Source organism: Sorex araneus, chromosome 3, assembly GCF_027595985.1.
Source record: "Sorex araneus isolate mSorAra2 chromosome 3, mSorAra2.pri, whole genome shotgun sequence".
Taxonomy (NCBI): domain Eukaryota; kingdom Metazoa; phylum Chordata; class Mammalia; order Eulipotyphla; family Soricidae; genus Sorex; species Sorex araneus.
Window position 1 is genome coordinate 99,409,807 of NC_073304.1, and position 21,470 is coordinate 99,431,276.

General features: G+C 58.8%; 1 protein-coding gene across 6 annotated transcripts; it reads right to left on the reverse strand.

Annotated features, from left to right (window-relative positions):
- Nucleotides 1-1,173: 1,173 nt before the first annotated feature.
- Nucleotides 1,174-9,165, reverse strand: ISLR2 (immunoglobulin superfamily containing leucine rich repeat 2). Of its 6 annotated transcripts, none has more exons than XM_055132822.1 (4): nt 8,960-9,165; nt 6,681-6,755; nt 6,071-6,181; nt 1,180-4,609 (listed from the first exon to the last, which is right to left on the reverse strand). In XM_055132822.1, exon 4 carries the CDS (start codon nt 4,599-4,601, stop codon nt 2,346-2,348), a length of 2,256 nt encoding a protein of 751 aa, XP_054988797.1. In that variant the 5' UTR covers nt 4,602-4,609; nt 6,071-6,181; nt 6,681-6,755; nt 8,960-9,165; the 3' UTR covers nt 1,180-2,345. The 6 variants fall into 6 exon arrangements, with proteins under 6 accessions (XP_004611789.2, XP_054988801.1, XP_054988796.1 ...); XM_055132823.1 differs by lacking the exon at nt 8,960-9,165 and adding an exon at nt 7,278-7,504; XM_055132825.1 differs by lacking the exon at nt 8,960-9,165 and adding an exon at nt 7,130-7,150.
- Between the last annotated feature and the right edge of the window lie 12,305 nt (nt 9,166-21,470).

Sequence of the window (21,470 nt, forward strand, 5' to 3'; positions counted from 1 at the left end):
GGAAGACCAGACACCCACGGAGAGGGGAGCAGGAGGGAGAGGAGATGGAGGTGGGAACACGGCTGGCCGCTGCTCATCTGAGCCTTTTCTTCCTTTCTTGCCTCTTCCACAGGCTGTATCTTCTCCAGAGGGGGACCCAGTTGAATACACCCGCTGCACAGGCTGCTCCTTAGGCTGACCAGGAGCATCCACAATTGCTGAAGCACATTCCCAGGGCTATGAAGTCAGGAGACTCTCACTGCAGTGCTCCCACTTTAGTCCATACTGGCCACCACACACACACACACACACACACACACACACACATACACACCAGCTGTTACTCATACTTCATATTGGGTATCCCCAGCCATAAAAAATAAAGGTTGAGGGGCTGAAGCAATAGTACAGCAGGTTGGGCATTTGCCTTGCACGCAGCTGACCTGGGTTCGATTCCCAGCATCCCATATGGTCCCCTGAGCACCGCCAGGAGTAATTCCTGAGCACAGAGCCAGAAGTAACCCTTCTGCATCACTGGTGTGACCCAAAAAGAAAAAAAAAAAAGGTTGACCCACACTTAGTTCCTGGACCAAGGGTGCCAGTTTTCTCTGTGCAGCCAGCCTTGCTGGGGGCTCCCCTTTTCCTGCGCCATCAGTGGCCTGCTCTGAGCCCCGTGGACTTGTGGCCTCTTTGGCCACAGCAGTACAAACCACAGGCTGCTTTGGATGCCCCGACATCCGTGAAATCCTCTGGTTTTCCTGAGGATTCAAAGGCTGGTGAAGCCTGGTCTCTCTCTCTCTCTCTCTCTCTCTCTCTCTCTCTCTCTCTCTCACACACACACACACACACACACACACACACACACACACACAGAGCCATGCCCATCACACCCATTAGTGCTCCCAAGCCAGGAAGGAGCCCCTCCAACTGGCCTCCAGACGGCCTTCCATCACACAAAGGACTGTCCCCGCCTGGAGAGTCCGAGGGGCTCCTTCCCTGTGCGTTCCCTTCACGCCCCACCCCTCCACTCCCATCTCCTCCCAAAGCCAACCAGAGTCGCCAAGCCCCATTCAAATCAATCCTTTTATTGACTGTTTCCATGTACAGGGGTTTAGAAAAGGGCGCGGGCTCCGGAGGGGGTGCTGCGCCCGCCCCCGCCCGCATTTGTGCTGCGCTTCATGTACAGGGCTGGTTTGTCCCGAACCCTGAACCCCACCCCCACCCTCCACCCCATCCCAGACGCTTTCCTTCAAGAATGAAAAAAGACCCGGGCCTGTGGCCCTTCCCCCGCCCCCCACTACACGGCCACACCTACACGACACAGACATTTCTCCTAGGGAACTCGCCCGTCTACGACTACACGTCCCGCCACTATTCCCACCGAAGGGTGTTTCGGGGAGATGAGCCCCACCCCCCACCCACCGCGGGCGTTTTCTCGACCCGCACCCACCCGCAGGCTTTGTGCGAACTACAGATCTCGGTCGGCCTCCCCACCCCACCTCCATCCACACCCCACCCCGGTCCCGCAGTCGCCGAGGCCGGCCGAGCTGTCCAGGGCGCCGCACCCACCCGCAGAAAGGCGAAAGCCCCCCGCCCCCACCCCCGCCTGAGCGCGCTCCCGGCAGATCCCAGGCGTGCGGTTCCGTTGTAAGAAAGGAGGCGGGGAGCACGGGAGGCGAACGCCCCCTCCCCGGGTTCCCACCCCCAGCCCGGGGAGTGTTAGCACCAGACCCAGGGTGTCGCTGTCTTTGGAAACAACGAAAATAGGAAAATCAGAGCGCGCAACGGAGAAGCGCCCAGGGCGCTCGCTGTGCTCCAGCGGGTCAGCTCGCAGAGGGGTGGAGTGGGGGCGCAGGTTCGAATTAGGAAGGGGCTTTGACGCAGACATCGAGGAAACTGCCAGAGGATCCCCGATCGGGCGTGAAGAAAAGGGCAGAGAGAGAGAGTCAAGGGGGTGGGGGGATGTGCAGGCAACGGGGACTCAAGGGACATCTGAGGGGGCGCCGAGCCACAGAAATACCCCCAGATGCTTCTAACCTCGTCTCCTGTTTCCTCTGGCCCGGGGGTCCACGGTGGGGCAGGGCGCATTTTGCAAAGAACAGTGACAGGGGTGGGGGCAGGGGGCTCGCTTCACAATCAGTGGGTGATGAGGACGGGAGGAAGGTGGGGACTGTGCCTGGCCTTGCGGCAGAACTCCACCCGCAAGGACAAGGGGGGGGGACAATCCCCACTAGACGCCCCCAATAGTCCAAGTGGGGGTGGGTGGGGCAAAGTACGAGTGAAGGTGGGGGTGGGGAGGGCATAAATCCAGCCAGCCTGCGGCTTCTGCCCCCGGGAGAGGCGGAACGGGCGCCTGTGCTGGCGCTTCAGCCCGCGGTCTGCCTATAGTTGCCGTTGATCTCCGGGGCTATGTTGACCGCCTCGGCCCCCAGGGGCAGCCGGTCACTGTACTCGGAGCCCGCCTCGAACTCCTCCGGGTTGGCCTTGGACTGGCACTCGGCCAGTGAGCAGGCGGCCAGGCTCTCCTCCCGCGGCAAATGCCCACCCGCGTCCCCGGGCTCCGCGTCTTCGTCCAGACCCTCTCCGGGGGCCTCTTCCTCGGGCTCCTCGGCACCCGCCTCGCCGTTGTCGCCGTCGCCGGCCGGGTAGCTCTTCTCCGACTCCAGGTAGGAGGCCCGCGGGTCGAAGTCGGCGGCGATACGCTTCTGCATGGGGTCGGGGGCCTGCGGCCGCAGGATGAGACGATAGGGCTTGCCCGGGTGTTTGGCCAGCAGGTGGCAGCACGCGGCGCCCAGCAGGGGCACGGTGGCCAGCACCAGCAGGAACACGCTCACCGCCACGATGACAAGCAGCGAGGGCAGCTCCTTCTTGGTGGCGAACACCACCTGCACGTGGCAGGCCTCGCCCGCCAGCGCCAGGCACACCGAGTAGTTGGTGCCGGGACGCAGGCCCCGGAACCAATACGCGTTGACGCCCTCCTCTACCCGGGACCACTGCACGGCCGCGCCGCCTCCCGCCGGGCACAGGTAGAGCAGGCGCAGGGGTCGCCGGCCAGGTCGCCCAGCTGCCCCCGCCGCCGTAGCGCCCCAGCGAGCCGCCAGCGGCGTCAGCTGCACCCGCGCCTCGCGCTCCGCCACGTCCAGAGCGATGACGCCCAGCTCAAAGACGTGCGGCTTGAGCTCCGCGCTCTGGTTGAACGCGTGATTGGACACGTACCGCGAGGGGTCCCCGCGGCCGCAGCGCTGCTCCTCCATCGGGTCGGCAGAGACCTGGTTGTCCTCTGCCACTGCCTCCTCCTCCTCGCCGGCCTCTTCCTCCAGCCCCATCCCGGTATCCCCGAGGACGCTGACCCGGGCCAAGCCCTGACCTTTGATTTTGCCCTCGGGTTTGGAGGGTAAGACGCTGTTGCCTCGGCCCTTGGCTGCAGACTTGCGCTCAGAGGTAGGCGTCTGACCATTGGGGCCTCCCCCTGCACCAGGGGCGTGCTTGGGGGGCCCGGCCGCAGTCACCGTCACCCGAACCGACGTGGAGTTGGAGCCCAGCTCATTGCGCGCCCGGCACGTGTAGACACCCGCCTCCTTGGTACTCAGGACTGGCACCAGCAAGGAGCCATTTGTGAGAACCTGGAAGCGCGGGGTAGCTGGCGGTGCGGGCCAAGCGGGTCCTGGCGTAGGGGTTGGGGCTTGGGTCTGCGTGGGTCCATCGCTGTCCACTTCCCCCTCTGTGTCTTCTGCCGCGTCTCCTCCATCCTCCCCGCCCTGGAACGGCGGCTCCAAGACCACCGTGCCGCCGGGGATCTGCAATTCCCACTGCAGGCGGGGCGCGGGGTGTCCTTCGGCCATGCAGTGGAGCATGAATGCCAGGCCCGCACGCAGGGGGCTGCCGGGAGCCTCCAGCGGGGGCTCGGCACTTAGACGCACGCTGGGCGGCACGCAAGACAGGGCGGGTAGGCGGTGCACCGGTACCCCCTGCAACGCAGGAGGCGAGGCGCACGCAATGGAGTCGGGCTCGGGTAAGGAGACCCGGGTGCTCGCGGCCCAGGCCTGCAGCCACAAGAGGCTGCAGCCACAGTGGAAGGGGTTGTGATAGAGCTGCAGGTGCGAGAGCGCGCTGAGCGCGTCGAAGGTGCCTGGTGCCAGGGTGCGCAGGCGGTTGTTGTTGATGCGCAGGGAGCGCAGGTCCGGCAGGGAGACAAGGGCGTCCCGGGGCAGCGAGCCTAAGCGGTTGTGGTTCATTTTGAGCAGCTGCAGCGCGCTCAGGTTCCGCAGGTCGCTCCACGGGAAGCTGGAGATGAGGTTGTGGCTCAGGTCGAGGTTCTTGAGCTGACTGAGCACGGCCAGCGCGCCCGGTTCGACGGTGCGCACCTCATTGTGCGCCAGCCACAGGGACGTGACCTGCGTGACGTCGGCGAAGGCCCCGCGCCGGAGCACGGCGATCTTGTTGGCCGACAGACTAAGCGTGGTCACGTTGGCGGGCAGTCCTTCGGGCACCTCGCGCAGCTCCTTGTAGGCGCAGTCGGCGAACTGGTGCGCATACTTGTCCACGCAGGCGCACGGCTCCGGGCACGCTCCCGCCACGCCTAAGAGCGCCCAGACCCACAACGCGGCCCACAGGGGCGCCATCTCGGCACCTACAGAAAAAAGAAAGGGGTGGGAGAAGGGGGGAGAAGCTGGCTCCTCGCCCCCACTACCCATGCTTCCTCTGGGGCAGGCTGAGGGGCTAGGGCCACTTTCAGCTCCGCACAGGGGCCTTTTTTTTTCTTTTTCTGGTTTTTGGGTCACACCTGGCGATGCACAGGGGTTACTCCTGGCTCATGCACTCAGGAATCTCTCCTGACGGTGCTCAGGAGACCATATGGGATGCTGGGATTCTAACCCGGGTCAGCGTGCAAGGCAAGCGCCCTACCTGCTGTGCTATTGCTCCAGCCCCGCACAGGGGCCTTTCTTAAGCGGGAATTAATAAAAGCTCTCCGGTTCCATGTACGCCTCTCCCCCTCCCCCTCCTCCCCCCCCCCAGCCTCCCTTGTCTCTGGCTCTAGATTTCTTCCCCAGCGCCCACCCGGGGCCTCACTCCTTTCCTTCCTTCTAGCCTCTCACCTTGGCTCTGGCCCCTGCATAGGCTTGGCCACTGACTGGTCTGCCCTGGGTTCTAAGCCCACGCCTGCCTCCGCTTCCAAACCTTCATTGATCACATGACGAGCCACACCGACAGGGAGTGTTGGTTCACAATTGGTGGCACTGCTGCTAACTCTTTGTCCCGTGCAAGGCACTGCCACCTGCGCCCACAAGCGAGCGGGGCTCGGCTGTCCAACCAACCACTTCCACAGGAAGTTAGGAAGTTTGGAGTTCTGCAGCACTCATGGGCACCCAGACATCAGACACAGTATCCCTGGGAAACCTCATTGTTCTCCAGGCTGAACTCCCGCATTTGTATAGCCATTTCCACCACGGCAAAGCGCCTTCCTGTTCTTTGTGAGAGCTGACAGACACAAGGTCACAAATCCTCACACTAACGGACCCACCTACAGGAGGGGTGCAGTGCGCCCAGTCCTGTCTGGCTCTGTGAACCCGTGGATGGGATCCTGAAAACCAGGTTCCCAGCCTCTCTCTGGCTCTCACACAGCTCTTTTTCTCAAGCTGCCTGCCTGGGCTGTGGCTCCCTCCAGGGAATAAGGGGGAGAGTGATCCTTCAGCACCTTCCCCCAAATAGGGTCCCTCAGAGTCCAACCATCTTCCTGGGGTGGAGACAGGTCCCTACCCAACAGGTTATTGGGTGACTATTAGGTAAACAAGGAGAAGTCTCAATAATTTGTCCCTCTTCCCGCCACCCCGAATCATACCCAAATGCCTCCCCGCCAACAACAAACAAAAACACTTTATCCCCAAGACACAAATATATCCATACAGACACCAGCTCCCACCTCGGGTGCCCGGAGGGTTCAGAAGAGCCCCTCCCACACGCACTCTCTGGGAATCCGGGTCCCCCACTCCGCCTGGCTCCGGAGGGGCTCGCCCAGACGGCGCCGCGGAGGGGCCGGGCACCCGAGGCGGAATCAACTCTCGCCCAGGTCTTGGGCTCTGTCCCAGCTTACGCTGCTCGCAGCCTCCGGGCGCGCGGTCCTGGCTCTGACGCCTCTTCTCCAGACTTGAGGTCGCAGGGCAGGACGAGAAGCCCTGATCACTTTCCACATCTGTTGCTGCAGCTGTGGGGAAGACGATGGGGTGGTGGGCAGCAGAGAAAGAGAATGGGAAGTTGGGGACCTCCCCTGACCCTCAGGTCCGATTCCTCTCTCCTCTGTTACCCCCCACGCCTCGCTGGCTGCAGACCGAGGAGCGCTCGTGCGCGCGCGCGCCCCCGGGCTCACCAGGGGCGCGCATGGCCTCTCCCCCTCCCGCATCAGCGACTTGGGTTAAAGCCACAGAGACTCGCCCGTGGCCCGAACAGCTGGGGCCCAAGGACGCTGCCACGCCACTGCCCTCCTCCACTCCCCCGCCCCTCCCTATCTGCTGACACCGCCGCTTGCACATTGTCACCTGCCATCACAATGTCCCCAGGTCCAAACACATTCGCACAGATGCAGACGGACCCTCGAGCCCTCCCGGCACTGGCTCCTCAGCTTAGAAGGACCCCAGCATGGCAGAAGCCGAGTCTTCTGCGCCACCCCCACCCCTGCGCCCCCCCCCACAGTCATGTGCCCTCACCTTCCAGTGCGGGTCTCGCCAGGGCCCCGAGCTTCGCTGCTAATTGGATGCGAGGTGCCTTTCACGCCCTGCAACCTGTGAAATAACCCATCTTTGAGGAATTGGGGGGAAGGAACAGAACGGTGCGTGGCAGAAGGGGGTGTGTCCCTGCGATTAAACTCTCCTCTTCCCCCCACCAGCCCCCAAATTCGGGAGGTGGCGCAGACAGACACCCAGAGGGACGAGTAGGGCTTCTCGAAGCCTGGCTGGTGCGGGCAGGTCTTCCCCCTCTGTACCACCCTCCCCACCACCTCCCCCAGCGGCTTCCTCCTCCCCAAGCCACGTTCAACACGATGCATAATTGATAGTGTTAGCAGAGCGCCTAGCCCTCCCTGCTTCCCCCCACCCCACTTAATCTGAGCCTGGTCTCTCCCACCGCCCACCCTTCACTCCCATTCCTCCAGTCCTACCTCGAAAGCATGAGTCCCCTCCCAGACCCCCTGTTTAACAAGCAACTGCCTCTGGGTCTTTATGTGGCTCAACCAGAGCTGGAAGCCACTTCTCTCTTCCCCAAGCGCGGAGCTCACAAGTATCCACCTCTGCTTTCAGGGGCCCCACCTGGACTCGCCCCAGCCATTCCTGGAGGCGGGTGGTCAGGGCCGCTGCAGAGGAAGGAATGGTTACAAAACCTCTCCTTTGGACCACCGACGACTGGGACGCAAGGCCTGTGCATCTCTGTCTCCTCCTTCTCCTCCTCCTCCTCCTGGTCGTCCTCCTCCTCCCTTGAGAACCTTCGCAGCTTCTCAAGCAAACGCACCAGCAACCTCACCCCTACTCCTCAAAACATCCACACTGCTTGCTGTCTCACACCCTCACCCCACAGCCGCCTTGGCAGACTCCAATGCGCGGTGGGTGCGGTGCCCCCTCCCGCCCCCTTCCTCCCCCCGCCCCCCCCCCCCGCGACTCCCGACATTTCCCTTCAGCGTGGAGGAGGTGGAGGCGCCTGGTTGTCGAGGTGTTTGGCTAAAACCCGGCTCCTACCCCCGCGGTACTGCCCACGGCTGCCCTGGAGCCCGGAGTCGCAGGCTGGAATTGGGGAAGAAATACCGGCTCACAACAGCCTTCTTCCCAGACACCTCACTGGGGGGTAGGGGGCTATGGGTCCCCCAGCCTTCACCAGGGCCTTGGGGGTCTCTGGCGGTGGGTCGATGCGCGGGCTGTGGTCCTCAGCAGCGATCAATCACTGGATTTGAGTGTGGAGCATTTTAATGAGCTGGTGGAGGCCAGGCGGGCCAGGAGCGCCGCTTCTAAAGAGAACACCCGACCCGGATTCGGAGGCTCCTTTGTAAATTAAATATGAACCGACTGCGCACGCAGACTCGGCGCGCCGCGGGCTCCCTCTTCCACCCCTGCGGTGGCTCCCGGGCGCGCAGCGGGCCGCGACCGACGCCCCGCGCGCAGCCCAGAATTGGGAACTTGACGCGGCCCGCGGGGGTCGGCCGTCTGCCCCGCGCACGCAATCTGCACAGGCGTCCCGCAGGGCGAGGTGGCTCCGAGGAGCGCAGAGGGTGCGCGCGCGTTGAGCCCACGGTGGGGGAACGGGAGCGGGGCGGCGAGTGAGGGTGCGAGTCCCTCAGGCCCTGCAGGGCTGGGGAGTAGAGAGGTGGCCCGCGCGCCCCTCTTTGTCTGCAGAATAGGGGGAGGGAGGCTGTTCTCTGTTCTCCAGGAAATGCTCTGGGGGTGGGGGATTGGTTCTGGGGAGCTATAGCCAGAGAAGAGGGATTTGGGGTGGCGGGAGATGCGACCTGGAGGATGGCGAGTTGGTCCCTGGGATCTTCCCCGGCAAGGGGAGGAGCGCGGGGCGGGGAGGCGCGGTGCACTTGGGTCCCCCACACCTAGTTTTCTGGTTCTCTTTCTGCTTGTGGCGAGGAGGAGGACCAGAAGCAGGACCGCGAGGTGGTTACGCAGGGACTACTTAGAGAATGGGGGTCTAAATGAAATCAGAGATTGGGAGTGTAAGGAGAATGGGCTTCCTCGCTCTGGGGGAGGTGGGGGGGGAGGACAGTGTCTCTGGCCGCAGGAACCAGCGGCTCCTGTATGCCAGCAACCTCCAGATCTGAAGACAAGGGGGTGGGGGGACCTAAAACCCTCTTCCTAGTTTCCTTGCCGGGGATGCAGGAACCGGGTGAAGTCCCGGCTCGGGGAGGGATGCACGGCCACTCGGACCCCCGCGGCGCCCGCCTGCTCGCCGCGAACGCTTTTGTTCCCCGACTCCGCCCGGCAGGAAAGACAGCGCTTACCCCCTCCTTGGGCCCCGCGCCGCCCGGGACCGCCCCGGCAGACAGCCGCGCCAGTCACCCCGACGGAGTCCGCCAGAGCCCGGGGTGGCAGCCGCGGCTCCGCACGCGCCTTAGAGCTCCGCTCCGACGAGACTGAGCGCTCGCCCGCGCGCAGGAGCCGGTTTGATGTTTATAATGTTAATAACGGTGCAGTTAGCGAAGGGCTGGGGAGCCGCGAGCGGAGAGTCCACCCCCGCCGCCCACGTCTTTGATCGTTAAAGAAACAGGCTCCTAATCAGGTGTGTGGAAGTTGGCGCGGGGAGAGGAGGGATCCAAGGTTCCAGGACGCCGCCCCTTTGGGCATGCACGCGTAGAATCCACGAGAAGGATTTTGGACCGGGCCGAAGTTCTGGTTCTAAGCAGACCTAGGCGGGGAGACCTGATCTACGGGGCAGCTCTTTGCTGCGCGACCTCTAACCCAGAAGGTGCGGGCGGCGCGGTGGGTTGATACCGGGTGGACTCCTGTGCTCCGCATCCCCGGGATGGGGAGACTCCGGGGCTCGGGCCCGGTTCGCGCGCGCCCCCTGCTGGACCCCATCCGTCGGGCGCAGAGTTCGGGGCAATGGCTGCGGGAGTCAGGGCTCTGGCAGAGCCGCCTAAACTAGACTTCGGAGCTTTCCTCCCATCTCTATCTTGACCGTGTCCCCTCCTGTGGCCCAAACTGGGCACCGCGTCGGGTTCGTAGTCCATTGTGTTTCCAGTGCCCAGAACAGCCTGGGCACCCCGCTCAGCGAGAACCATAATTGACAAATGCGCTTTTTATGGGGTGCAAGGGGAGGCACACCCTACCGCGCTCATGGCTTTTTCCTTGGCTCTGCGCTCAGCGATCACTCCTGGCGGGACCAGGAGCACCATCTGGGATGCCGGGAATCCAACCTGGGTCTGCCTATCCAAAGCAAACGCTCTGCCCGCTGTGCTGTCACTCTGTCCCTGGGAGTAATGCGGTCTGTCTACCTTTCCTTCCCCTACATCTTGCACTCCCTTCCCTGTGTGGTTACCCATAGCAGCCAGTGGGAGTCTGTGAAATGTTTGAGATTTGAAATATACATATCTTTATATATATATTATACCTAAGAGGGAGAAAGAAAAACATGTGAGGTTGGAAGTAATGGGTGTTGAATCCAATGTTTACACATGACACTCTATGAATGAGCCTGCTCTAGTTGTACATGTCCTTGCATTTGGCTTGGCATTCCAGTGACTCGTGGGCTTGGGGAGTGGGGGAGGGTCAGAGTAAGCGAGCCAGAACTGAATAGGTCCTCAGATATCCCAGTAAGCATAGCAGCTTCCCCAGGAGCCCTCACTGCTGCTGCCCCCAACCAGCCACCCTGATTCTTTTGTTGTTGTTGTTTGTTTTGGAGTCACACCCAGCAATGCTTAGGGCTTATTCCTGGCTCTGCACTCAGGATTATTCCTGGCAGCACTCTAGAGACCACATGGGGTGCTGGGGATGAAACCTAGGCTGGCCACATGCAAGTACAAACACCCTAACCATTGTACTATGGCTCAGGCCCCCAGCCACCACATTGGACCCCTTCCTCTCGCCCGCCCCATACATTCGCACAGTGTTTCCATCATTCCAGCAAGAAACTATTTTTGCTACCTATTTCACATCTCTGGGATGTTAATTTATTTATTAGCTCCCTGCCGCCTGCCCTTTCCTCCCCCTCATACTCTCCATAGTGGTTGGAAGGAAAGTTCTAGCACCAGACTCTGTCATGTATTAGTTGTGTGACCTTGGCCAAGTTATTTAACCAGTCTGTGCCTTAGGGGCAAGGCATGATACAAAGTCCATTTGATTAGGTTCCCATGAGCCTTAGAGTCAATGCCTATAAAGCATTTAGTCCCTGGCATTCATAGACATGATCCTAGGTGGCGCGTGTGTGTGTGTGTGTGTGTGTGTGTGTGTGTGTGTGTGTGTTGCACAGCTGGTTACAGGTATGGTGAGGTATACCCCTGCAACACCTTATATGCTTATGTCTTGCCTCCCTCACGGGGAACCTTACCCCTCAAATGTCTCTCCTCACCCCACCCCACCCCCAATATCTCATGTCTTAGGCAGCAATCATATTCCCTATTCCTTTTAAATTATTTTGGCTTGGGGCTCATACCCAGTGGTGCTGAGGGCTTGTTCCTAGCTCTGCGCTTAGGGATCATGTCTGATGGTGCTCAGGGGATCCCAGGTGGTGCCAGGGATTAAACTCAGGTCAGCAGCATGCAAGGCAAGCACCCCACCTGCTGTGCTATCTGCTGAACCCCCAAATCACAATGTTTATGAAGGTTTCTAGTCCCAGAGATGTCACCCACCTTCCTGGTTGGGAAGAGGAACCTGCATCTGTTGCGGTAGTGGAAGTTTTTAATTAAAACCACAATCTGTTTAAGTATTTATGGCCAAAGTGACTTTAATTACTTTCTAGGGAAGAACAATATATCCGCATATACACACTTGCACCCTGGAAAGATGCAGATGATTTTAGAGGAAAGTAGTAACCTGTGGCTGCTTGCCGGCGGCCCTGGGGAGGCGGCTCCAGAATGGCACAGATGAAGCTCAGCCTTATTAATAATCTGGGATCCCATCCGCGACCTTCCTCGCGGTGCTTTCCTGAAATCAGTGCAGCTTGCTGGCAAGGCCCTTTATTGCCGTCAGAATTAATGACAGCTCTTCCGGGGGTCTCGGGTAATTATCTGGGCCTGGGCTTGTCTTGCTAAAGATGAGGAACTCCTGGGGGCGGGATGATAGTACAGCAGACAGGGCATTTGCCTTGCACACAGCCAACCAGGGTTCAATCTCCAGCATCCCATACAGTTCCCCGAGCATCACCAGGAGTGATCCCTGGGTGCAGAGCCTGAGCACTGCTGGGTGCAGCCCAAGAACAAACAAACAGAAGATGAGGAACGCCAACCTGGAGTAGGCCGCCCTTGCTGCCATTGTGTCCAGCCCTGCAGGATGGGTTCTCCTGAGAAGGAGCGTCCCAGGCTGCCAGCCCCACCAGGGATGCCGGGAGCAGGGGAAAGAGGGGGTCACCACACTGTACAGAACAAAGCCCCACCTACCTGAGTTCTCTCTCTCCCTCTCTTTTTTTTTTTTATTGAATCACCGTGAGATACAGTTACAAGGCTTTCACGTTCAAGTTTCAGTCATACAATGATCGAACACCCATCCCTCCACCAGTGCACATTCTCTACCACCAATGTCCCCAAGTCTCCGTCCCTCCACCTCTATGGCAGACAATTTCCCTCTTTCTCTCTTCTTATGCATATTATGATTTGCAACACAGATAATTAAAATATCTGTATCCTGGAGTTCCCTCCATATTCACATTTGGGTTCTGTTGATTATGCAGTGACAGGGGCCTCTCACACACTCACTCAGACACTTGTCCTCAGTGTTTGCTGGTGAGCACCCACTTGGGATTGTCATCTTTGCACACGCATTTGTGGGGTCCACCCACCAGGCCGCAGTGCTCACACTTCTTTAGCTGTGGTGCTCGCACCCCTTACTGTGTGCTGAAGCTCGTGTGCCAGGTATGGGGTCTCAGCCTAGGCTGCGGGGACTGTGGCTGGTGCACGTGGGCAGCATCAGGACATTCAACTTGAGAACTTGCATTGGCTAGGCTGGAGCTTTTTGCTGCTAAGACCTTCCTCGTCTCCTCAAAGAGCTTGAATTTGGGGGTTGTTGTTGTTTGGGGGAATCAGATGGAATGCTGGGAATTCAACCCAGTCAGCTGCATGCAAGGCAAGTGCCCTCCCCACTGTACTATCGTTCCAGCCCTGCGTTTTAAATTACTGTATCATACAACAAGCAGAAAGCTCAATGATGCTGAAAGATCAGTGACACAGCAGGCTTAGGGTTTCTCTGTCCTTCTTGTCTGCCACTGTTGATGGAGCTCAGGCACCAGAGATTCGTGCTGTTGGGAGGCTCTGGCTGAGTCTGGGGTACCAGGGGGAGAGGGGCACTTGGCTCTCTTCCTAGAAGCCAGAGCCTCTCCTTAGATCTGATTGACAACTAATCTGATCCACCTTTGCAAGGGTGAAAAATCAGGAATGAGGGAAACTTTAAATTTCAAAGAGACTTTGTGAAACTGCCAACTGTACACCTTCTTGGGCTTAGAATGCCCATCTCCAAGCCTCTCTGGTCAGCTCAGCCAGCTAGTCCTGAGTGGACATTGAGAAGTCTATCTCAAGAGTCACTTCAGGGCCTGGAGAGATAATACAGTGGGTAAGATACACGGCGGACCCAGGTTCAATCCCCAATACCCCATGTGGTCCCCCGACCACTCAGGAGTAATTCTTGAGTACAGAACCAGGAGTGAATCACGAGCACTGCCTGGTATGGCTCAAAATATGATAATAGTAATAATAATAGAAGAATCACTTTAGGGGCTGGAGCAATAGCACAGCGGGTAGGGCGTTTGCCTTGCACGCAGCCGACCCGGGTTCGATTCCCAGCATCCCATATGGTCCCCTGAGCACCACCAGGGGTAATTCCTGAGTGCAGAACCCCGTGCATCACCGGGTGTGATCAAAAAAAAAAAAAAAAGATCCCCTTTTAGGAGGCCAGAGAAATAGTACAGTGGGTAGGGTACTTGCCTCGCATGCATTTGACCTGGTTCAAGCTCTGGCATTCCACAGGGTCCTGTGAGTCCCTCCAGGAATGATCCCTGAGTGCAGAGCCAGAAGTAAGCCCTGAGCACAGCTAGGTGTGCCCCGCCCCCCAAAGAGAGCTCGTCTTTAAATATAAGGGTTGCAGTGGGGGTAGGGCTCAGCCTTGCAGGCAGGAGACCCGAGTTCCATCTCCAGCACTGCAAAGAAAGACAAAGACAAGGAAAAGAATCCAGCTGGAAGCTGGGGTGGCTGTTGTGTGCACGGGCTGGGAAGGGGGTGTCCTTGGGGGAGGGGGTGTCCCTAACCTGCAGGGCCCAAGCAGCACATATCCTTGGATGCCCACACTCGCCCAGATGCCCCCAGGGTTCCCCCTGAGCACCCTTGGGAAGGCCCCCTTAAAATGAATAAAATCAAAAAGCTGGGGAACTGCATGGCCAGAGGAATCTAACACTGTCACCATGAATGGAAACAAAAGTGCAGTAAGTGTAATGAGCCTTGGCAGATGCCCCCTCGGGAGAGCCTCTGTCCTCAGTGTACTGCTGGAACTGGGTTGAGCGTGACCGGGACCGGGCTGAGGTGTGTCACCGGGTCATGGTGGAGCACACAACACAGAGAAGCACACAACACAGAGAAGTCTCTGCTCTCACAGAATTCTTGAAAGGAAGAAAATCTGCTCGAGCAAATGCCAGCGCCGGGATGCAGAGCTATTTCGGGAGTGATGGGAGAGAGTCTCTCTGGAAGACACGGCTGCTCCCGTGTGACCTCACACCTGAACCTGTCCCTGCTCGCCTACTCTCAGGGGGTGAGGCAGGAGGGACAATCCGCAGCCACCGCCACCCCCGCCCCCTGTGCTCTGAAGGCCCCGGGGCACAGACGGGGAGAGGGGTCCTCATCCGCCCAGTGCTCCATTCCTTCCCAGCCAGTGGAGCTTGGAGGGTAAGCTGGGGCATCTGGGAGGCTTCCTAGAGCTCTGTGGCCTTCAGGGGACCTGGGGACAGTATCTTGCCCCCACACCAAACAGCAAGCTACCCCAAACTTGTCCTCAGTGGCCTGTGGTAAGAAGTCCTGCTTCCAAACAGACCTCGAGACCCTTTGCAGGATAGGAGGGATGAAGGGGGCCCGGAGGCTAATATCCTTAGGGTTAACCCCTTCCCAGGGTATCTCAGGGGTCTCCCTGACAGGGTGGAGGGGAGCTAACAGAAGGAGGCCAGACACTTCCCGCGGGTCTGGCACTCCTGCCTGCTCTGGGACCCCAGGCTCTCTCAGAGAGGCCATAGTGAGCACAGTCTAGAGATGCTCCCTGCCATAGCGGAACTCAGGTGTCGGCCCTGACTCAGAGCTCTGGGGGGCACCTCAGAGCCTTTCCCTTCCTCCCCGGGCCGGTCAGACCTGGGAGAGCACAGGGCTCCTGCCTCCTCTCCCTGAGCGTGCGGGGTTCTGCGCTGCCTTCCGTGGTGACTGTCACCATCTGGAGCGTTACCGTGTGCTGTTATGAGGCTGGAGTGCCAGTGTGTGCTCACAGTGAGACATAAGGGGTGAAGTGTCACGGGGCCCTGACCTGGGGCCAGATGGCAAGTTCTTAATTTTTTTTTTCAGGTCACACCTGGCAGTACTCAGGGGTCACTCCTAGCTCTGCACTTAGAAATCCCCCTAGTGGCGTGTGAGTAACCATACAGGATGCTTTGCACCCAGGTCAGCTTCATGCAGGGCAAACGCCCTACCCCAGGTATTGTGGCTCTGGCCCAAGGTCTTTTACTTTCTGGTGTGTGTGTGTGGGGGGGGGAACAGAGGGAGGGTCACACCCGGTGATGCTCAGGGCCTACTCCTGGCTCTCCTGGCAGTGCTTAGGGGACCGTATGGGATGAGGGGGATTGAGCCTGGGTCGGCTGCATGAGAGGCAAGCAAATGCCCTACCTGCTGTCTTATCACTCCAGTCTCTCGAGATGGAAAATTCTAAAGGGAATTATCCAGATGCTTCCTAGATGCTTTGAGTTTAAAGGTCCTGGGGCCTAACAGGGCCTGACGTGGACTTTTGGGGACCTTCTGGGGGCCTCCTGGGGACTTCTAGGGCTGCTCTCTGTAGGGGTCCTGGCCTGGGGACAGAGGGCAACTTCTCACCAGAATATAAGGGAACCCCACCCAACTCTCCCAGTGTCTTAGTTGCCCAGGGCCCCTAGCTCCCCACCGTCATCATCTTCAGATGCTCCCTTCGTCATGGAGGAGCAGAAGGGAAAGGTATCTGAGCAGGCAGCTGCAGGCAGAAGTGGCACACAGAAGTGGCAAGGGAGAAGGGACAGGGAGAGGGCAAGGCAGGCTGCATGGGGACTCGGGCCACCCCCAGGTCCAGCCAGCCCAGGCAGCATCACTCCCTGGACTTTGCCCCACTATGGGCATAGAGCATTGAGAGCACAGAGGGGCTGTCTCGGGACAGGACGCCCAGACTTCCTTGGACAGAGCGGGAGGGAGTCACAGGTTGCATGCCCAGGAGGTAGGGCATCAGGCATCACTTGGGGCGGGGAGGGCGGAGGGGCAGGGCACTTTCTGGCTCACAGAGCCACGCAGGTGGGGACTGGGTCCAGGGCTCTTTTCTGAGAGGCTCAAGGACAGGCTATCCTCAGTGGCCACCACTGTCTTGGCTGGCTGTGAGTTTCTGGGTGACAGAGGCTCCCTATTAGCCCCCTCGTCCCCCCACTGTGTTCCCTGTGTCAGGAGAAGCAGACCTGACAACAGCATGGATTCTTGACCCTTCCCCCCCCCCCCGCCCCCCAGCAAGATCCCCTCCACGGGGCAGCTGATGGGGCAGGAGGAGTCCTTCCGGGGTTGGGGCCTGCTGTGGAGGGGCGTGTCCATAGGCAAGCTGGACACTTCTGATGCCCTTGGCCTGGGACAGTCATACTCAGGGTTCCAGAGACTGGGGACTGTACTTCCGTGATCATCAATGCAACCCAGAGGAAAACCACTCCCCTCCTGCCTCAGTTTCCCAGCACGCACTTGGAGCTGATCATCTCTCCTCACCCTCCAGCTCAGCGGGGACCCGGCTATGCTTTGTCACTTTCTTGTCCACCAGACCTGTCCCTACCAAATGCAATCTGAGGGCGAGTGTCTCCACACAGCCCCCTCCTGCAGGCAGCCCCTCCGCCTCCCCGCTCCTTGCAGTCTTCTCAGAGGCTAGAAAGCAGGTTTTCCCTGGCGGAGGTGGGTGAGGAGGAGGAGGGGAGGCTCCCTCCCCCCCCCCCCCAGCTCTTATCTCCAGCCCCAGCTGGAAACTTGATGTATTTATTTGCTCCTCCCAGGACCTCCTCTGTTCAACCCACATTCTGGGGCGGAGACTCAAGAAGTGACCTTCCTGCAGAGGGCTGCACCCAGCAGCCAGGGAGGGGCTAGAGGAGGTCCTGGTTGTAAATCCTTCCCACAGCAGCCCAGGGGCAGGTCCCCAGGGCTGGGGAGACACTCTAGGAAGCTCGGAGAGCTGGAAACAGGGGGGAAGGAGCTGGGCAAGGAGCTGTCTAGATCGAAATGAAGTTGAACGGAAGAGAGGGAAGGGACTGGAGGGGAGGGATGGAGAGGAAGGGAGGGAGGAGAAAGAGGATGGAAGAGAGGAGGGAAGGGGAGGGGAGAGGAGGAAGGGGAGGAGAGAAAAGAGAGGAATGAAGAGGAAGTGATGGGAGAGAGGGAAGGGAGAAGAGGGAAGGAAGGGGAGGGAAGGAAGGGGAGGGGAGGGAGAAGGCCACAGTGCTTCCTGGGAATTAGCATGATGAATGCTCTCCTAGGGGTTAGATCCGTAGTTATTCTTTATTGAGCATAGCCAGTTCTCTAAATTAAGTCCTTCCATGTGTATTATCTCATTTAATCCCCACCACCTTGGACCCATGTGTTATCACCCCCAGTTTGCACAAGGTGTACCCCAGAGAGGCTAAGGAACTGGCCCAAGGGAGCCAGGGTATGAACCCAGATCCCCTCCCCGCTTCATCCTTCTCTCCCCCAAGTGGACTCTCCCTGCCCGTGGCCCAGCGGCATTCACTGATTCCCTGGGATCTGGGCTCCCCAGACCCGGTGTGCTCTGGGCCTCTGGGCTGTGGGATTCTGGGAGACGGTCCGTCCTGGGGAAGCCTTGGCTACCCCCACCCCCGCCCACCTGGGTGCTGGCTGTGCCGTGGTCAGCAACACCGGGTGTCACCTCTCCCGCCCACGCCGTCTGGCTGGCTTTGTGGGAAAGATCTGTGGTCACCTAGCCGACTTTGGAATCAGCTTGGCTATCAAGTCGGGATATTTATAATCATAAACTGACTTTAGCACAGTCTGGGCAGCTGATCTTTAAAGAATTCCTCAGGGCTGAGTTTGAGGGAGAGGCTGGCGCCAAGAATGAAGAATTTACCACTTGCTGTCAGCAAGTGCAGGGTTGGGGAGAGAGATTTCCAACATTCTGTTTGGTTCTGTTTTGGGACAGGGGGTAGGGAGAGGAAAATCTAGGGCCGTCTCTCAGCAGGCTAGAAGGGCTGCTTTATCCATAGGTCTGAGACAGGAACAAATAGGGGGGGGTGATGGCTTCCCCCAGTGCTCCCAGCGAGCGGCTGAGTCCAAGAGAAGGTCCACCCCAAAGCGTGTCCTCAGAGACCTGCCCGCCCCACACCCCCACCACACCCCAGTCGTCTCCCTGAGCCCTCAACTACCTCATCACCGCTTGAGGATTAGCCTTAGGGAGTGGTTAACCCCGTCATGGGGAGGAGGAGAGGTGACAGGAGGACGGAGTGGGGTGCTTGGGGCATGTTGGTGGTGCAGATGCTGTGATACTCCTGTATAGCACTGATGTGGTTTTTTTCTTTTTGGGTCACACCCGGTGATGCACAGGGGTTACTCCTGGCTCTTCACTCAGGAATTACACCTGGCGGTGCTCAGGGGACCACCGCCAGGTGTAATGGGATGCTGGGAATCGAACCTGGGTCGGCCGCCTGCAAGGCAAATGCCCTACCCGCTGTGCTATCGCTCCAGCCCCCACTGATGTGTTTTTTAAAGAAAGAATCAAACACCATCCGCGATATCCTGCGGAGTCACTGGGGGTGTGAGCTCACCGAGTCACACATTCTCACTGTGGACACTTAAACCCCACAGAAGGAGAACCGGTTCAGGGCCAGCAGGTGGAGTACAGCGAGGATGGCGCTGGTCTCGCACAGGCCAACCCAGATTCCGTGGGGCCCGCCAGCACTGACCCCTGAACACAGCCAGGAGTAAGCTCTGAGCATCACTGGGTCTGGTCAACTGCTAGTCCCACCCCAAAAGAAGTGTCTGCCCTGTAAAAGAAATGAAGACTAGGCTGAAAGGAAGGGCCACCCAGACCTTCAACTCGGCCCTGGTTCCTGGAGCCCCGAGGAGCAAGTGTGTACGCAGGAGGTCAGGTATGGGTGTGAGAGGAGAGGGGATTTTGCAGGTAGGAAATTCTAGGGCTGTACTGTTTTTTCTCTGTATTACAATTCTGCTGGAGGACAATCAGGTCCAAGGAAAACGTGTCTGAAAAGGGTCCTGACGGGGCCTGGAGGGGAAAAGGATCTCAGAGGCACTGCCTGAAAGGAAACAAAGTTGGGACAAGCTCAAGCTCTGAATGAGTGAGCACTCAGCCAGGCCCGGGAGCAGCCCCGCCATTAAAACATCAACGACAGGGGAATGTCCGGGTGGGATAACAAATTTTAAATTAATTTGAAACCAAAATGGGGTAGGGATGCTTCCAGACCCGGCGCCAGGTTGAGTCACCCGGGGCACCCCAGAGGTGGGCGGGTGAGTCCACCACCCGCCCAAACAGAGCCCTGGCTGCCAACAACCTCCACACTCCACAACTGCTGCCATACTCACAGCTGGGCTCTGCTGCTCTGGTGAGCCTCAAAAAACAAACAAAACTCTAACAAAAAAAAAAAAAAGAAGGGTTAGAGCGATAGCACAGTGGGTACTTTTGCCTTGCACTCGGCCAACCCAGGTTTGATCCACAGCATCTCATATGGTCCCCTGAGCACCGCCAGGAATGATTCCTAGGTGCAGAGCCAGGAGTAACCTTTAAACATTGCCAGGAGTGACTCAAAAAAGCAAAAATAGATAAATAAATAAGAATAAAGAACACATTGGGGCTGGAGCAATAGCATAGCGGGTAGGGCGTTTGCCTTGCACGCGGCCGACCCGGGTTCGATTCCCAGCATCCCATATGGTCCCCTGAGCACCGCCAGGGGTGATTCCTGAGTGCAGAGCCAGGAGTAACCCCTGTGCATCGCCGGATGTGACCCAAAAAGCAAAAAAAAAAAAAAAAAAAGAACATAGGGCCAGAATGATAGCATAGCAAGTGTGGTTGCATAAGGCTGACCCGGGTGAAAAGAAAAGAGAGGAAAAGAAAAGAAAAGAAAAGAAAAGAAAAGAAAAGAAAAGAAAAGAGAAGGAAAGGAAAGAAAAGAGAGACCAAAGAGATAATCCAGTGGATAGGGCACTTGCCTTGCACATACACTCTGTTTTGATTTGGGCACTGCCTATGGTCCCCCAAGCTCTGCTAGGAGTGACCCCCTGAGCACAGAGCCAGGAGTAAGCTCTAAGTACTGCCGGGTGTGCTCCCCCCCATCAAAAAAGGGACCAGAAGGTGGGTGACCAAGCTTCCTAAGAGTTGCATTTCTCTTCACCTGAGACTGGCCATCAGGAAGGCAGGGGAGGAGAGGGCAGGAAACAGGGGTCACGGCAGCTCCGGTCCAGACACAGGCTACCATGGGTTGAAGCCCCATGTGGACACAGCCAGGATTCAGGCCTCCTGCCCCTTCCCCGTCCACATGGAGAGTGAGGTGGACACTAGGCAGAGGAAACCAGTTCCTTGTGCTGGATGAAAGTAGTGCCCACAGGGGTGCCCACTGCGCCCATTGTCCACAGGGTTCCCTGAGCCTTGCTGGAGCAGAGTGCCCTTAGGAGGAGGTAGCCTGCTCTCAGGTCCTGCCCACGTGTGCATGCCAGCATGGACTTCCCCCCCCCTCTTTCATTTTTATATTTATTTATTTTGGTAGGTGGGCCACAACCAGCAGTGCTCAGGGCTGACTCCTGGCTCTGTGCTCAGGGATCAACCCTAGCAGGGCTCGGGGGACCACATGGAGTGCTGGAATCAAACCCACCCGCTGTAGTAGCACTCTGACCCCTGGACTTCTCCGTTTAAAGTAATGATACCTGGGACCACGATTAGCTCCAAGCTCAGCTCACACGCTCACTCGGAACCCTCTCTGTCCAGTCTCCGCAGCCCAGGGTGCCCCTGGGATGAAGCCGCTTGTCTGTTGTCTCGTAGGTTTAGCTTACCTGAGTTCTTCCTGAGCTTGGAATGACTCAGTGTTTGCCCTTTGATTCGTTCTGCCTGGGACAAATCCCACTTTAGCATCGTTCTAAGTGTGCTTCCCAGGCCACAGTTTGGATACGCTGGTTTTACTTTTTCGAAGACATCTTCAGAGGCGTGTATGCACCAGCAGTTAACACCCGGAATATGTCTCCCCCGCCCGAGGAAGGACGGAGGCTTTTTAGGAGAAAGACAGCGGCAGGGCCAGCCCCAGGCCCAGCCCCAGTCGGCCCCGGCACACAGAGCTGCAGCGCCCTCTGCTGGCCGCGACTTGGAGCGGCCCCAGCTCAGCTCCCCTCTCTCCTGCCCACAACTGGGCGGCTCCCGAATTGGGGTCAGTCCCTGGAGGGAAGAAAGTCCCTCTTCCCGTCTGCAGAGAAGCCGAGCGGCGCCTGAAATGTGGGGTGGAGGCAAGTCTGGGACTAGGGGCGGGGAGATAGGGAGGAGCAGGACAGGGGTTAGGGGCGGGGCTAGGGGTGGAGCTGAGGTTTGGGCAGTGGTCAGAGCCAGTCTACCGGGGAATAGGGC

What these genes read in the sequence shown, in the direction of transcription:
- ISLR2 (XM_055132821.1), bottom strand. An exon ending in GCCCGGAGGCTGCGAGCAGC is followed by an intron (nt 4,610 to 6,070) that starts GTAAGCTGGGAC and finishes TTTTTTCTGTAG; the next exon opens with GTGCCGAGATGGCGCCCCTG.